This window comes from Haplochromis burtoni, unplaced genomic scaffold (assembly GCF_018398535.1).
Source record: "Haplochromis burtoni strain Fernald_Lab_line unplaced genomic scaffold, NCSU_Asbu1 Contig_84, whole genome shotgun sequence".
Lineage (NCBI taxonomy): Eukaryota > Metazoa > Chordata > Actinopteri > Cichliformes > Cichlidae > Haplochromis > Haplochromis burtoni.
This window is the reverse complement of record NW_024582445.1, coordinates 352751-370415: the sequence shown is the minus strand read 5'-3', so window position 1 is coordinate 370415 and position 17665 is coordinate 352751. Positions and strand designations below refer to the sequence as shown.

Here is a 17665-nt window from a genome sequence, read left to right as displayed (position 1 = left end):
AGTCATGGGATTTATCAAGGCTTACTCTCATAGCATCCTGAAATCCACCTTAACTAATGATTCTTAGATATTAATGCATGGGTGGATGAAGAAAAAATGCACCTCCTAAGTCTCAAACTGTAATTCATTCGAAAGGTGGGGTTACCTTTGGGTGAGGGCGGAGCTGGCGGTCTGACGTCTGGTGACACGGGCCCACCTCTTCCTGTCGGTGTCAGAAAGGCAACTTCACCATATTTAGCTGGCTTGCCGAAGCCTTGCAGAGTTGATCTGTCAACCAGACTGGAGATCGTGACACTTATCGGCGCATACATCGCGCTGTTGACAGCTTTACTTTTGGCAGCTGAACGCATACTACGGAGGACGACGTCGTGGGTGTACGGCCCTCGGGAGAAGGGCCCGTATCAGCAGCTGTTTTTAACGCAGGAAAAGTAGCCGTCGTCTGACAGAATTCCAACTCTCCGACAGCCTAGCTAGTCAGCTAGCTAATTAGGGTTGCTTTCCCGACATTAGCTTTGCTGTAGATACGAATTTATGACGTCTCTTTTAATGATCAGATATCGGTAGGGATTCATTTGGACTCCGTGACCCCGCTGTGATGATATCCTGACAGCTCCTCAAACCACTGTCCCCCCCCCCCCACTCGAGCCTGGCTAGTGAGTTAACTTGGCTAACTAGCAGGTTTTCACTGCCACAGCGCCGCGTTGAGCAGCCAGCAGCTTTCGCCGTGGCAGTGAAATCCGATTGGATACGTTGACCGAGTGCAAACGGCGGTTTGTGGAGACTCTGAAGACCCTCGGCCGGCGAAGTGACCGTGCCGGAGCCCCCCCCCCCCTCCTTTGACAGGACACAGAGAGACCAGGACCCTCGGCCACTCAGCGCTGCAGAGGCGGTGCACAGCCGAAGGAGACACCGGATTGAACGGAGGAAGAGTCCCAAACGTTTGACAACTGTGATCCGGGAAGTGAACCGGGCATTGACCTCATGAATGGAAATCGGAACTACAGGTAATTTATTCTGTCCTTACTGATTCGTTTGGTGCTTCACGGTAGTCGTAGGAGTCGCGTTTCCTGAGAAACGTAATATTATTAGCTAGCGTCGGTGAAATGAAACATCGGGATGTGGGGCTTTCTTCAGCCGAAGGCGTTTAACCGTAACCAGGGAGTTTTTCTTTTTGTCCGCCCTGCAGTTAATTTGCCTAAACATGCGTCACAGTTGAAATGGTTTCATTGAAAATCGCCAGTCATACTAGGCTGTATTCACAGGTTAAATACTGACCTGTCCATAACACAGCTCTGCCGGGTGATGAGGAGAGATCTCAGCGCAAACTCATCAGTCAGATGTGGGGACAGCTGCTGAAGATGAGTCTCTGCATTATAGAAGACTTCAAACCCAGTGTGGCTTGTGGCAGAGGGTGAACTCTGGCCTGGCCTTCCACCCCCCAGGTCTTGGTCAACAACTGACCCCAAACTGACCTCGGCATATTTTAGGAGCGGCATCCTCTTCCTGCATCTACGATCTAAAAGATGTGCTTTGTCATGCCCCAGATTTGTGTATACTAAAACATTTTTAACCTTTCCTAATGAGGGAGTTGCCAAACTTCAGTTATGGCTGTTGAGCCAGAGATAATTGTTTTAAATTGGCCTTAAAGACTAGAAAACTGTGTTATAACACATTTTTATCTGTGACCTTATGTAACATTGCACACTTTTGAATGTCACCGGAGATGCATGCTGTCACCTGGCTGCATCCAGGCTCTTTCTCTTGGTCTTAGTGGCAGTTAAACTGTCTGAACCACCTGGCCTTTGTCTCATCTGTAACGGAAGCTTTCCACTTATGTGACCATAAACTGAATGCTAGGTACTCTTGATCAGCCACTGACACATGATACAGCAGTTGGTTCACTGCCCACCTCCTCCTCTTCAGAGGAGATCCCTCTCTGCTGCCTAATGTCTCATTATCATCTCAGCTCCTCTCAGGTGGGACACTTCCCAGCATTGCTAGTAGAAGGGACCACAAGGTGTTTTCCCAGTAACCGAGCACCTACCGTAGAGTAAAACGTGTATGCACAGTGTGCCCTTTGAACTAGAATAAACTTGGCGTGTTCTCACAGGCCAAATGACTAGCTTGTTATCTCCCAGTTAAACAGGATGTTTAATCTGCCTCTTCCCCAAAAGAAGAAAAGTTAGCCAATTTGCAATTTCATGCAGAGCATACTTCTACCAGCCTAACATTAAGTGCATTAAAGAGCGTGCTTCATGCTTTCACTTTGGAAAGCATTAATGCATTAATACAAACAAATAAACAGAGGTAGTTTTAATGTGCAGGTTTGAGGCTTCAGGGTATTAATATTATTGGTCTTCATACTGGTTCACAATCCCATATCACTGACGGCTGCAGTCAGCTCTGTCTGGGTGAATAATTGAAAGAGGGTCTTCCGTCAGTCAGTTAGTCAGTGGCTTGGAGAGTGGTGTGAAAATGTGAATGGATTGCCTGCCGAATTAGAAACTGACAGCGACTCTTCTCTCCAGAACTGGTCTGAGCAGCAGCTTATGTGGTAAGGAAATCATGGCTCTGGAGAGCTTAGCACCAAGGGTGTAATGAGTAGAAGGCTTTTGAGTTTTAAATAAATCAAATCCATTTTGATGTGTTAACTCCACAGCGTGTCCCCAAACACTTTCTCACTTGTTATTGAAGTAATATTACATTATGGCTGAGTTTTTAAGCCAGAACTAGTGATAATGTTCAAATCACGGGCACAGTTATATAGGACTCGTATTTAAAGTAATCTGTATTCTTTTGACACGCAGAACGCAGAGATTTGAAGGTTTCAGTGGCACTGGGGGTGTGACACATCTGAAACCGAGACATCAAACCGCAACACCAACATCTTCCCGTACTATGATATCCATGTGGAGCTGTTAATACCTAGCTCAGATGTTTCACAGATTATATTTAAAATGCATCAGTATGATGGAGGTTTTTCTTGTGTGGCGCTATACAAGAGAGCCTTTAAATAAGTGGTGGGTATTTTGGGAAATACGTTGCTTTAGTGCTGTGATTTGTTGTGCACCCTCTTGTTTGTTCTCCAGTCATCAATCTCTCACGTAACTGTTGGCACAGAAGGAAATAATCACATCAAACACATTGCTTTGCACCTAAATTTTGCTAGCAGCAAATTGAAAATAGCAGCTCAGTCTGCTTCAAATGGGATTAATATATTAAAAAACAACAACAAAATCCGCAAATATGACACCTGTCACTTCCAGCCGTCATCTTTCTTCTCATGCTTAATGCTAGATCAACTTCTATGAAGGTAGCATTAACCTGATCTCAGTAATTTCCACTGTGTTGCTGATTTTTAACAACATTATGTAGTGTGTAGTAGTATCCTAGTCAGGAGGGATGCTGAAAGAAGGAAAAAGGGTGTGGAAGAGTGAGGTGAAAGTCAAGATGAAAAGAGGAAGACCACAGCGACAGCTCATGTGGTGAAAGAGGGTGAGGGGGAGATGTAGGCAGATGATCCGCTCCGGTGTCCCGTAAAGGGAACAGCTGAGAAAAAGGCTGTCCAGCTGTTTGGTCTGTTTACCTGCATTAGCCGGTGTGATCCAACTTGACGGTTCCCCAGATTTATTCTGACCCCTCTTTAGAGAAAGAAATATTAATTAATCTTATGAAGTACATGGACCGGTTGTTATATAGCCCTTTTTTTTTTTTTCTTTTCTTTTTTCCTACTGGAGCACTCAAAACAACATACCTCATTCACCCATTCACACTCGGGATCAGGTCAGTATCTTGTCCAAGGATACTTAGGCATGCAGACTGCAGCAGCCAGGGATCGAACCACCAACCTTCCAATTAGTGGATGACTTCTCGACCTCCTGAGCTACATGCCAGAATTTGCACAGTAAACTCATCAATTTGTGGAATTCGGTGCCAGCTGATTCAGAAATTTAAAAAGCAACTCTCTGGCTATAAACTTGGAAATGTTGACGCTCTCAAATAGATCTCCAAAGCCTACGTTAGTTTCTCTGTGAGATTAAAACATTTGTTTGCAAATAAATATAACCTGCTTCTGACTGTAAAGCATTTTATGAGGAAATGCAGAAAACTCTGAATCTTTCTAACCTTTGTATTATTATAAAAGTAATGGCCTTTATTGTGTAGGGGCTGATCAGGCTCAGCGGAGTGCATTAACAACGCCCATTCAGGAAAACCCCTCATAGGAAGGTGTTACAGCTCGAGGAGAGCAAAATGATTAAGTCTGTCATTCTGAGAATCCTAAAGACTTGTTGCTCATATGGCTGCTCGCTTATGGGGGGGAAATTATCTCAAGAAGAAACTTGCGTTCAATTAAATGAATTACCTTTAAGTCAAGTGAAAAACTAAAGAAATAGATCTTCGTGGACTGAAGTAATCCTGCCACAAAAATAGCAGATAGACTTTATGAAAAGGTCAAAACTACAGGGGGGGGGAAGATGTGCTGAATAGGAAATCAAGAGAGTTACTGCCCCACAAAATAGAGCATGGTAATGGTTTTATCTTGGTTTTCTCACTTTAATAACTGCAAAAGTAGAGTTTGAAATTAAAGATTGATTCCTTGAACAGCTTTAGTGGAAACAACTGTATATATAAACATACTGGGCATATTGAAAGATTTACTGGAAGACAATGAGACAGCACGTACAGTACAGCAGGGGGGGCTCCCCCACCTTCCAGCTGTCACACTACACCGAGTAACCAGGTGGGATTTGAGCTGGCTGGAGATGAGTCAGCTTCACATGAAAGGCAGCCTTGGAAGTGGGTTTTACTGTCCATTAACACATTAATAGGACATGAACTAGTTTAATGAAGAACGACTCTGGAAAATGAGTGTTTGTTTGTCGCACCACCGTCTTGCTTTTGTTCTCTTCGTTTCGTTCCCCACTTGTTTTTCTCACACTCGTGCGTTCGTTTCCCGCTCTTTTTCTTTTCTTTTTTCTTTAAGTTCACACAGTTACCACCCCCATTCCCTCCCGGGTTACTGCTTCTGTATCCTTCTCTGTGCCCCAGTGGGAAACTCTGCCTTCCCTGTCATTCTCCTTGTACGTTGATTCTCTGTGGATTTTCAGCAGACAGTGGGGTCGGCTTTGAGGGAGGGCTTAGTACTTGATTTGCAGTCTCTCCTCATAATGCTCAGTTCATTCAAGCAGCCTGCTGACAATAGGCAGTCCCCGTCTAAAACCCCAGCACATAATGTTAACATTGGCATATTGTTGCTGGTTTCTATGGAGAATGCAATTTAGCATTGCTTTTTAGTTGTTTTGTAGGGAGTTTTTTTTTTTTTGTTTTTTTTTTCGTTGTTGTTTTATTGACCAAAGCTTTCTAAAAACATCTTTCTTTATTTTAAACAGAATATAATCTCTTAATGTAATATGGAAATGGTAAGCGTTGGCTGTTGTTGGAACATTTTAACGGAGTTGAGCGTCGCCACCGCTGCTGTCTTGGTTGCAGAAAATAGATGCGACGAGGAGGGTTAGATCTGACTGTTAAAAGATTTATAAAATAGGTTTAATTTGACTGAGACCATAAACTCAGGAGGAAAATGTTTAGAGGTCAATGCAAATGACTTTTTTTCCATGTGCTTCTACAGGACAGAAGGTCTTTTTGTAGCCATAGCTGTTTCCATCTGGTGGCATTCAGATAAAACACGGATTTAAGGCACTTCTGCTTCATTTTTGCGACCCAGAAGCTAGGTCTGTTTTTGGTCTGTTCATTCCTCAACTGAGGAGAATAAAGGTTGCTGTACTCTTGCCTTTTATTGTTGCGTTTCCCAAAATAAAATCTGATAAATAAGCTATCAGAACCATTTTAACATCATCCCTTAAATGCTGTGGTCCTCTTATTTTCATTGAAAAAGTGTTAGTCATGTGTTGCAGTAGTATACTGGGCGGCAACTCTGTATGACACATGTTTTGGGCTTGCAGCTAGTGGGTGTGCATTTTGTGAAAAGCTAGAGGTCTGTGATGTGTCACCTTGCCCTCTTTTCCACCTCCACCTTCCCCCTTTTTTTTCCCCCCCTTCCTGAGATCTGTTTTTGGGGGGAGCTCTAAGGGGCTCATTTTTCTTTGGGGGGGTGATATGGAGAGGAAGAAGGGGGCGGGTGGTGACTGAGATAGGGAAATGTGTCTGTGTGCTTTGTTTTTGAGCTCACTGGAGAAAAAACAGAAGTCTATTGGTTAATCAGTTCCAGCAGACTATCTTCATTATTATTCCATTCGGCATTGACAAGAGAGCTGTCAATAGGCAGTCATGTAAGGTAGAGGTGCATTTGTTTGGAAAAGAGGAGGTTGATTTAAATGCTTCTCAGGTGATGTAATGACAGAATAATTCAGCAGAACCAGAGGGAGTCATTTAAGAGGCCAGTGATTCCCTTCATTTCTACCTTCTGCTGATATGTTAGAGGACTACAGAGGACTACATCAATTTTTCAGTACGATCAGAAGTCAGTCATTTCTGATTGTTGGCCTTTGGCCTCAGACATGTATTTAGTAGATCTAAAACGTTAAGCTGAAGACTTTAAACAGCCATTTTGAACTCTCTTTGTATAAATGTGGGAAATTAGACTAAAGGAAAAGCGTACATGGCCAGAGGCTAAACGATACGTTGATGCTTATTTCATTTGTCTCGGTTGTATCAAGGTGTTAACTGTGTAAATAATTCAAAACCTTTAGCTCTAATTATATTAACTATTATTTATTAAAGTCCAGTTTTAAAACAAACTTTTAATGTAAGCCGGTTCTTATTAACACTTTAACACAACATCAAGTGTTGCTCTGTTTCGGTTGTAGTTAAGCTATTAGATTGCTTGTATTAGATTGCTCCATCCACTCTTCCACTCAGCCTGGACTAGTAAAACGGAAAGCCCCATTTAACCTGCCTGAATAAATTCTCTCGGTCATTTTAACACAGCTAGGACTTTTTGTGTGCAAGTACACACATCTAACTACATATGAATAAATGTATGTATAAAATATGCGTAAGCTGAGTCAGTAAGACGGCCTAATGCCAGTGAGTCAGAAGAATTTTCTCATAATAAATGATTCCTCACCCCCCCTAAAAATCCCCTCACCTGCATCTTTCTCAAAGTTTTGTCCAGTATTTAATCACAAATGGTGCAAAGATAACGAAATGCAATATGGAACTTAATGAACATAAATTTAAAAGCTATAAAACTGATGACAAGAAGATGTTTTATAAAAAGTTGGGGTGAGGGGTACTTCACCCTGACCTCTTCTTGGAACAAAACCAGTTGTTACAGTTTTGAAGGTAAATTTTTAATTGTTGCTTAATAATTTTGGGCCTTCGTGTTTATGTATTAATTCTTTTAGTTTTCCCCCTCTCTTTCAGTTTCATAGTTGGTGAATGTTATCAGTCTGTGACCTTTCTGAACACCAGCCAGGCCAGTTTGGCACGGAAACTCTTTCTCTGCACATACTTGGTATGCAAATTATGTAGTTTGGTATTTTCTTGCTGATTTTTCTTGGAAAAAATGCGTCACGTAGATGGCAGCATATGTTACCCTAAAACCTGTACATCTTGATATTCTGGAGGGAAACCTTCAGTCTTGGCATTCACGTGGACGTTACTTTGGCACATAACACCCAACTAAACACTGTTGCACACTCTTACCAACAAGGCATTGGCACCCATTCTCCCTTCAAATTCTCGAGATCCCAATTTGATTGAGTTTCCCCGAGTTTAGCTTGAACAAACTTGAGCTACATCCACCAACCACAGAATATCTCCTGAGGTCAAAGCTGTTTTGAAGATACAAGAGGAACTGTTACTATGTTAGGGAAGTGGCTTAAACGTGGTTGGTTGGTGTACATTGTTCAGCATTAATTGTGAATTCACAGTTACCCACGTGAACCTCCTGATCTCCTTGTCTTTCTTTGTTGAGCTTGCAGGCACAGGGAGAAAATTCAGGCACAAAGGCACAAAGAAATGCCTGGAGATCTGGTAGAGCAGGTCATTCACTGATCAGGCGGTTGGTGGTTCAATCCCTGGCTTGCTTGCCCTTCTAGTTTGCAATTCAAAGTGTTCTTGGGTAAGATACGCAATGCCCAGTGCATCCACTGAAGTGTGAGCGCGTTCTTGATGGTTACATTTTATTTTTATTTATTTATTTTTTAAGAGCACTGTATTTATGTGTGAATTGATGAACATAACATGTATTGGCTTTAATGCTTGGAGTAGAAAAGTGCTATGTAAGTGCTGGTCTATTTAGCCTTTTACTCTGACTTCCAAAACATGCATAGTAGCTTATTCTAAATTGGTTGTCAGCTTGAATGCAAGGTGGATTGAGCACTTAAGTGCAGTGTGAATCTCTGCGAAAAGGCAAAATGTGGCTTGTAGTGTAACCTGCTTTGAGTGGTCAGATTAGAAAAGCTCTGGATAAACTCCAGTCGCTTCATTTTATTCCTCCACACAGTCAGGCTCGTAAACTGTGCGCTGATAATGAACTGGATGGTCTCGTTCCTCTTTTACCTGGAAGATTTTGCGTCCGTGATTTCCAGAAAAAACCCCTCAGATTTTATTACTGACTGCTTGCAGAGGAAGTGATGTGTCTGGAGTATATTTGTGTATGGTTTGTTCTTTGCAAGTTTGAATTTTAATCTGCATTTGTGAATGCGAGGGTGTACCTTGCCTTTCACCTGTGACAGCTTGAATAGGCTCCAGCACTCCAATGATCCTGAATTGGATAAGCAGAAGAAGATGGATGGATGGATTGAGTGATTTAAAAAAAAAAAAAGTTGGTAGTAATGATTGAAATCCATTGCATTCTTGTAATAATTACTTTAATTAATAAATTACTTTAACATCCACTCTTTAGCTCACGTTCTGCTTCAGTTTGTTCTCGTGTGTGATCAGGGACTCGTCAGCCTGTCAGTATGTGGCATCTTGTTGGTGTCTATCCGTGGTAGAGAGTGGCAGCGACTCCCTTGGGTGCCAAATGCAACACTCTTGAGATTGATGAGGGTGGAAGAAGAAGGGAGGAGTCTGGCTGTGAATGGTGTGCATCAATCCTTGCTGTCAGTCTTTCTGCGTATGTCTGAGTGTGTGTGTCTGTGTGTGTGTGTGTGTGTGTGTGTGTGTGTGTGTTTCTAGGATCTGGGTGTTGGGACTGACGCCATTGTGCCTGGCCACTGAGCACTCTCCCTGTTCCCACAGCGCTGGCCTCTCCGGATTAGAAACACAACAGCTGTATTGTGTGTGTGTGTGTGTGTGTTGGTGTGTGGGCTTGTGTGGACATGTGCACTCGTTAGTAGCGTGGACGTTTGTGTACTGGGGGATGTGGCTGAGGGAGTTAGCAAGGACTGGATGTCAGCCGAGCTTCTCACCAGCTAGTTATTCTGGCTCTGAGCCCACTGTGTACAGTGTGACTGTGTGGTGTTGCAAAGCAGCGGAGTGAAATGAGTTCACATTGCTGAGATGTTTCTTGAAAATATTCATACTCTAAGAAAGGCATCTCAATTATTGGTTTGTGATATAATGTTTACTTGTATCTTATTCCATGTGCACCACTGCAGAGCAGTGTGGCACTGATGGCTCAGTAGCGTTGTTTACAATTAATAAAACCAAATATCTTCACTTGTCTTTGCCAAAGGTTTTCTAGTAATACAAAGAAGCCACTAAGGCATCTAATTTAATATCAATGACTGCGTGTGGATTCTTATTTATTTCATCATGATGTGACGATGTAAAAGGAGGCGGAAGTGCTTTTGCGTGAGCTGAGTTGGGAACAAATTAAACACGTTCAGAGAAATGCTCACCGTAATCTTTAATAAGCTCTTAAATAGGTCTAAATTCAGAGGAAATGGGACCAAAAAACCCAGGTTTAATCTTGATTAGTCGATCTGTGTTAATTGGAAGATTAGCTTAAGTTGTAGCAACATTTCACATAAGCCAATTTTACACATGAACCCCACATAATGTTGGCAGAATCGGTTTAAGCAATCGTCCTGTTTTCTTCACTCTCATGTAAAACAAACATGGAAATTGTCACTGTGACCAACATTCAGTGTTCGACGTGACTACACATTACAAGTGCCACATAGTGCTAAAGTGAAGATGTTAAAGAAGTATGAATGAGAAACTGTTAAAACTATTTAAAACATGATAATGATAAACGATAAAGACGTCTGAATGCAGCGTGCTTTACATGCAAGAGATGAATTGTGTTGCAGAATGTCTGGTGTGCAAAGAAATGAAAAATAAAGCAAACTACAACCTGTTCTCTGAAAGCTTAAACTGTCAAGATTCACAGCTGTCTTTGGAACTTATTATATTTAAACATGGTGTAAATTGTGGATGACACATTTGTTAATGTTAATCTTTCAAAACAATATTTAAAAACTTATGTCATTGAAGAAATCTGCTATCAGTGAAACTACGGTAGATTAATTCAGGTTCTGAATTTTTCAAGCACAGAAAAAATGGAAATGGTCATTCATTTGTCATTGAGCCTGTTGCTAACAGAAAATGCTACTTTGATGTGGGACGGACTGTCATTTGTTAGGTGTTTGGTTTTCACTTTGAAAAGCCTTGTATTACTTTTTACCCTCCCAGCCGTTGCAGGCTGATGGGGTATTGGCGTCACTGTGCTGGGTGGGCAAGCGACGTGGCCACTGAAGTTTGTGACTGTGATAACTTGAACAAGGTGATGTGGCAGTTTCAAATTGATACTATGGGTATATCTATTAGGATGTTGAGAGGTAGCACTGGTGGCCACTAGTATTTCTCTTAAATGTGGAGATGCCTAACATCTCAGCCCTGTCTCTGGCCCCTCATCCCAAATAGGTCGCAGCGAATGGCTGCTACTCCATGAGCCTGGTTCAGCCAGAGGTTTCTTTCTGCTCAAAGGAAGTTTTTTTTTTTTTTTTTTTCCCTTCTTGCCACTGTCGCCAAGTGCTTGCTCATAGGGGGTCATCTTGGGGTTTTCACTTTATCATTGTAACGTCTTTACCTTACGATATAAGTGCCTTGAGTCAACTATTGTGATTTGCCGCTACATAAATGAAATTGTATTATGGAGCTTTGTAAGATTTGGCAACATTTTAAAACCTCTTAAATGGCAGTCCATCCATTTTCTTCTGTTTGTCTAATTCAGGGTTGCAGTTGGGCTGGAGCCTATGCCTGTCATAGGGCAAGAGGTAGATTGGTGACCTGTCCAGGTTATAATCTGTCACTCTCACATTCACACCTAGAGCCAATTTAGTGTTGCTAAGAATAACCTGACATGCATGACTGTGGGAGGAAGCCATAGTACCCACAGAGAACCCTCGCAGAAGCACGGCGAAACTCTGCACACAAAGGCTCCAGTTGATTTGAATCCAGGTTTGTTACCCAGACGAAGCCATGTTAGCGAGAAAAAATACAAATAAATCCAGTCTTTAGCACACTCATTGTCTTAAATAACTGCCCTAAAATTAAAACAAATAATTGATCCCAGGGCTTAAAAACCTTTTTTTTTTTTTTTTTTCTCAACCAAAAAAATTTAATACATGAATGAACGTAGATTATTTTTATTTTTTTTGACTTTTTGCCCTCTTTTACTTTGCACATTACAGCCTGGGGGAAAACATACTTATAGATTACATCTACTCTCTTCTGTTTAAGACGTCCTTCCTGTAATTACCTAAAAGTGCACAGTGCACAAATACACATGCAGCGTGGTATTTTTCAACTTGCGGAGGTTTCCTCGAACGCTTACAGATGCTGAGTCTACAAAGACTTGGTAACCGTTTTGATGTACACGTCTGTGGTTCAGATTTCACTGTTTGTAAAGGCAAACTGTAACAGGCGCTCCGCCAGCAGTCGAAGACTTTCATGCCCTCTGCATATTTTGATTATCATTTCGTGTTTTTCCTCTATAGATGTTCCTGTAAATTAGTGTCAGCACGCTTGCGTGTTGTGGGTTGTACAGCTTCCCACACACCTAGCAAGCCCCAAGTGTCCCCAAGGTTTGATTGTCAAGGTCTGAGTCATCGTATAAAAATATCAGTACTTAGTTGTCATGAACGTCTTGCTGAGAGTTGCCTCTAAATCTTTTATACTGTGGTTTTTAAAAATTTTTTTTATAACAAAGCGTGAGATTTGTACTGCTCTCACGGTCACTCCACCACCATCTTCAGTTAAACTTTCCTCTCAGGCCTTCTTGTTCCTGCTTTTGTCGATAACTCCATTTGTTATGTCTGTCTGTGGAGGGAACTGAGATGCAGCTTTCAGGAGAGAAAGATGCAGGGAGAGATATTTGGCCTGTTGCTGAATGATCGGGGTCAGGGTGGCTATTTGGAAAATGCTGTAAAAACACATCTGTGTGCCATGCTTGGTAAATTTTCAGCATCACAGCATGGTGCCTGCCATGCGCGTAATGTTGTGAGGTCCCATCTATGTTCACAGCAAGCAGTAATCGCTGCAAATGCATGCTTTGGCAGGTTTTATTCATCTGCAGAAATCTAAGTAGATTATATAAAAGGAAAAAATCTTTTGGTTTCTTTTTTTTGTGCACAAGAAGTTTGGGGCTTAAGGAAACTTACGTTTTTTGAATTGTTTCTGTGGAGATTTTCACTTTGCATGCACCATTACAAGATCTCAAAACATTTGCAAAAGTGACAGACTCGCCCATAATCGCGATTCACAGGAAGCTAAAGAATGCAGAGGCCGTCTAGCCAAATGCCACAGTGATGGGACCGGTGTTTTGATTACAGCGGCACAACTTGTTTCGATGCCACGACGGCATGACTGCAGGAGGCAGGTTGATGGGACGTTTAGCTTCAAAGAACTAAACGTTTGTTTCAGGAAGACGTGACATTTGTGCGAAATGCCAGAAATGGTAACTAATTGTGTAACGTGGGAAATATAAGGCCCTTCTTTCAGCATGCCGGTGCAAAACCACAGCTACAAATTACTGTACATCCGTGTGTGGTTTTCATATCGAAACAAAAGTAAGTGGTAGGGGTGTGTGTCTGTGTGTGCAATGCCACAGCTTGTTGCTCTGTGGTATGCCTTTTTTTTTTTTTTTGTTTTTGTTTCTTCGTTTCTTTTTTCTTTCTTTTTTCTTTTATTCCCTGCAAGACCCCATCATTGCTCCTGTAATTCACTCACTGCATAATCCAGGAACAGGATGCTCAAGTATGTGTTTCTGTGCCTGTGGTGGCTCTGTGACTCACACTGAATGGAAGTCAGAGGTAGATGAAAGCTAGAAAAAGCCAACTCTGCCTACTATAATCCTACCACTCCCTGCCACCCCTCTAATACTTCCCAACCTCACTGGGACTGTAACAAAAAAGAAGCGTTCTTATTAATGAAGAGCTTCTGGAAGTTTGTATCAAGGACTGGAATTTGTGGAATTGGCACACACCTTTTCTTGCTTTCATTCAGACTGATCAGAATGTCTTCCTCCTCTTTTCTGTTTCGCCTGTGTGTCTCAAATCAGGCTTACCTCACAAGTTTCACTAAGGGGCCCAAGGGAATTACCATTACAAAGTACGTGTGCACATAGTTTTGTGTGGGAGAGACGTCCACGACAGGAATTCCAGACTTCTCTTTTTCAGCATTTTACCCCAGCAGCGATTTCAAACAAGTGGCCTTTACCCTCCATCAACCCTGTTAGCCTTCACTCCAGAGCCCACCAGGGGAGCAACTGAAAAATTGAGCAGGGCAGAGAGCACCAGCTTCCAAAGCCCGACTGTAAATAAACAAGCTCACGTTGTCTGCTGATTCGTCACAGAAGGTTTCTGTTGTGGAGAGGTTTTTATGAACTTCCCTTCAGCTGGGCCCTCAACCCCAGTATCACCCACAGATGTCAGAAATGTGCAATGAATCACAAACGTAATATGACTCATGTTTCAGTGACACATTGGGGGCAGAGCCCCAGGCATTGAAAACTGAAAAAAGTGGTTGTGAAGAGGCATGCATAAAGCGAGTCTCTCTGGAGTTTTTGTGTAAAAGTGTCTCTTGTATAACAATATCCTAGTGAACTGTGGCATTATAAGTTGAATCCAAACAGTGTATTGGCACATCAGCATAATCGTTTAGGCCGTGTGAAGGCAAGCCTCAGCAGAGCCAGAAATAGCCCTGACATGAGCGTGGTGCATTAAGTTGAACAGAACGCTCCGTTTCTGGATCAAAGTGACTCATGTCAAAGACATCTCATGGTCTTAGTGTTGGTGTGCGCATGTTCTCTTAAGACCAAATGTGTGATCTGTGTCGCACACAGGTCAACTGCCCAACGCGTGTTTTTCGTTCTCTTAGTGCTACACAACTAGCCTTCATTAATATTGCGGGGTGCTGTTGTAGTTCCAGGAGAAAGTTGAATCATTGTTTTTTTCCTGTTCCTCCTTGAGTTGGCAGATCCTGTTAAAAGTCATCTGAAATGTGACGACAGTCATGTCGGAGGGATGTGAAGTCACAACATTGAGTTTGTTTATTTTCTTTTTCTTCGCGGTCTTTCTGTTGATGCTTTGTTGTTATTTGGATGAGAGATTTCTTATGATAGAAGCTGTTGTCTTGCATCATTGAATAGGTTGGTCATCAAGAGTATTTCATCTGGTGACTCATGCACCTCCTCATTCAGATTCTGTATATAGTTAAAATGAGGCGGACACATGTTTCATTGTGAGTCGATGTGTCATGAAGCACATGTCAAAGAGCTTACATGTCTGTGGGTTTTTTCTCTCTCTCTCTTTTTTTTTTAAGTATGACAGTATTCAGTACACAGTCATTACTATTTCTTTACTAGATGTTTCCCTGCGTATCTGCATCATCTCTAGACTTTCCTCTGTATGCAGGATTAAGTTCTAAGTGTTAGATGTGGTTTCACTGAGTGTAGCATGTTTGTTTATTAAAAAACAGAAAAGTACCTTTTAATTCATCGTGCATCTTCTTTCTTTCTTTTTTAAATGAATAAATAATTGCTTGTGTCAAAAATGAAACTCCAAGCAAATAATGTAATATCTTCTAAGGAGTATATTGCTAAATCTAATCACCTTTTAGACTTTCTGAAGATAAACTAAAGGTCGGAAAATGCTAAAGGTTCCAGGATGTGTATCAACCTCACATCATCTTTTAATTTACCCCCCCCCTCAGGAGCCGTTGGGGCCCAGTCCCTGTTCTCCATGCCTCGGCGGCCTGGCTATGGCACCATGGGGAAGCCAATCAAGCTGCTGGCCAACTGCTTCCAGGTGGAGATCCCCAAGATGGATGTCTACCTCTACGAGGTGGACATCAAGCCTGACAAGTGCCCACGGCGAGTCAACAGGTAAGATTGATCCACTGGCTGCTTTCTGGAAAACCTCTTACATGCAATATTTACATTAGCTACATTTCTCGTTCTAATCCATCATGAAATATTGAGCAGCTTGAAGTGACCTAGCACTTGCCAGAGCGTACCTGTAGTTGTTGTACACAGAAGATATTGTTTGTGTTGTACGGGAGGGGCACGGGATGAAAACAAAATCGAATGCTAGCTTTTTTAGCCTGGCTTATAGCTGCCAACTGCCGCTTCTGTCCAGTGGAGAGCTCACAGCACACAGTGTAAAGTTGTGCCTGTTACTTCTGTCGGCATGCACTTTTTACAAGAGACAGAACAACTGCAAATCCTTTGTGTTCATCTTGTGCAGGGAGGTGGTTGACTCTATGGTGCAGCACTTCAAGGTGACAATCTTTGGGGATCGCAGGCCAGTCTACGATGGAAAGAAGAGTTTGTACACAGCCAACCCACTGCCTGTGGCACCCACGGGGGTGAGCTGCAGAAAAGACACAGACACAAAGGAGACAAACGCTCCTTTTTCTTCAGTGCAAACTGAATGTACTCAGACACACAATCTCAGCTGCTCATTATCACCTTAAGTGAGAAACGATGCATCCCTGCGGTTGTTAAAGAACGTAGACGATGTTCAGAGCATCAATCTGTCTGCACTCCTTTTGTTTTGGCCCACAGGTGGACCTGGATGTCACTCTCCCAGGAGAGGGAGGGAAAGATCGGCCCTTCAAAGTTTCCATTAAGTTCGTGTCTCTCGTCAGCTGGCACATGCTCCACGAGGTGCTGACTGGCCGCAGCATGCCTGAACCCCTTGAGCTGGACAAGCCTATCAGCACCAACCCTGTACACGCAGTGGACGTAGTACTGCGAAACTTGCCCTCCATGAAGTGAGCTGCTTATTGCTGTCATGTTTTGTTTTTTGTTTTTTTTCTTGAATGATTTCCTTATAATACCATGTAAGATAACTGGCAGATAAAGTTATGGAATGAACTTAAATTAGGAACGTTTTCATCCTTAATTTACTTTTACCTTCTGTACTTTCTTTAGCTTCATCTTCAGTCACCAAACACAGACATTGTAAAACCCAATCCCTGAGATACTCATAGCAAATACAATGTATTTATTTTGTCCTAGTAGCACTAATATCAGCACTCCGATCCCAGCGGAAATCAAACACGGCTGACACGGTCGCTCACAAGCACCTTACCACCTTTCATTCAGTATCGCTTCCCTAAGGCTCAGCAAAAGCACAGTTGAACACAATATTGCCAGAGCTGTAATGAAAACCTTTTTCAAAGCATTATTAAAAAGTGGTAATATCGACACCTTTCATTTAGCTGTGCTCACAGGTTCTGGCAGCCCGGTATTACATTGGCATTTTGACACATTGCAAATGTAGGATTTGCAAAGACGAATGAGACCTATATACAATACATAATGAGTCTTTTTGGACGGGTAATAGGAGGTTAATGGGTCCGGGCAATGTTACCACCCTCTCATCTCGCTGATGTACTTTCAGGCCATATTGAACAGCAGCTGAATGTGACTCCGCATAAATTCATATTAACCTACATTCTCAATTCAAGCTAATTTTACTTTTTCTTTCATCTTCAACACAGATTTCTTTTGCTCCTATTTGACCTTTTGTTTTTCAGGCATAGCTGTGAGATCATGGTATGCTAATCCATATGAGCCAAAAATTCAGGCTGCTCTAAATGCTCTGCTTTAGGACTTTTGATGATGTAATTGAGAGGGGATATCTTAATATTGCTATCTCAGGTTCACAGCATTGGCCTCAGTCACTTACTTTTCTAATCTTCTGTTTGCAACTGTCAGCCAATCAGAAGAAAGCTGGCTTGATTAACAGGTGGCTTAAAGGGAGAATTGCTAAAACACCTCCTTACAGACACGGTCAGTCTGCATCAAGTTGCAGATTTATATACTGTTAGTCATATATAGAGCTACTCTACTATAGCCCAGAAAAAAATTGTGGAGGAGTATGATTGGGTTCCCTTTAATATCAAACTTATAATTCCCCGTTTTCTGCATCTAGGTACACTCCAGTGGGCCGATCCTTCTTCTCTGCTCCAGAAGGCTACGACCATCCTCTGGGAGGTGGGAGGGAAGTTTGGTTTGGTTTCCACCAATCTGTGCGCCCTGCCATGTGGAAGATGATGCTAAACATTGACGGTAAGAACAAAAACCCAGTGTTTTCCTTGCCATCATTTTTTTTTTTTTTTTTAATTCTTGACTCAAAAACAAAAGAGTAAAGTCCATATTCCTCATATTACTAAATATTGAAAAATGCCCAACACCCACAGCCTTTTCTTTGTAATTCAATTTTTGGTTGTTTACAGTCAC

General features: G+C 42.1%; 1 protein-coding gene across 2 annotated transcripts in view; it reads left to right on the top strand.

The window, feature by feature from the left end:
• The first annotated feature begins 136 nt into the window (after positions 1 to 136).
• The window catches only part of LOC102311978 (protein argonaute-3), a 39343-nt gene continuing 21814 nt past the window's right edge, over positions 137 to 17665 (top strand). Inside the window, exons 1-5 of one of the 2 annotated variants that reach the window (XM_042222345.1) lie at positions 137 to 1004; positions 15130 to 15301; positions 15663 to 15783; positions 15983 to 16191; positions 17358 to 17494. In XM_042222345.1, coding sequence (XP_042078279.1) covers positions 986 to 1004; positions 15130 to 15301; positions 15663 to 15783; positions 15983 to 16191; positions 17358 to 17494 — 658 coding nt within the window. In that variant the 5' untranslated portion in view covers positions 137 to 985. The remainder of the gene's footprint in view (positions 1005 to 15129; positions 15302 to 15662; positions 15784 to 15982; positions 16192 to 17357; positions 17495 to 17665) is intronic. The other variant, XM_042222346.1, reaches the window with a different exon arrangement.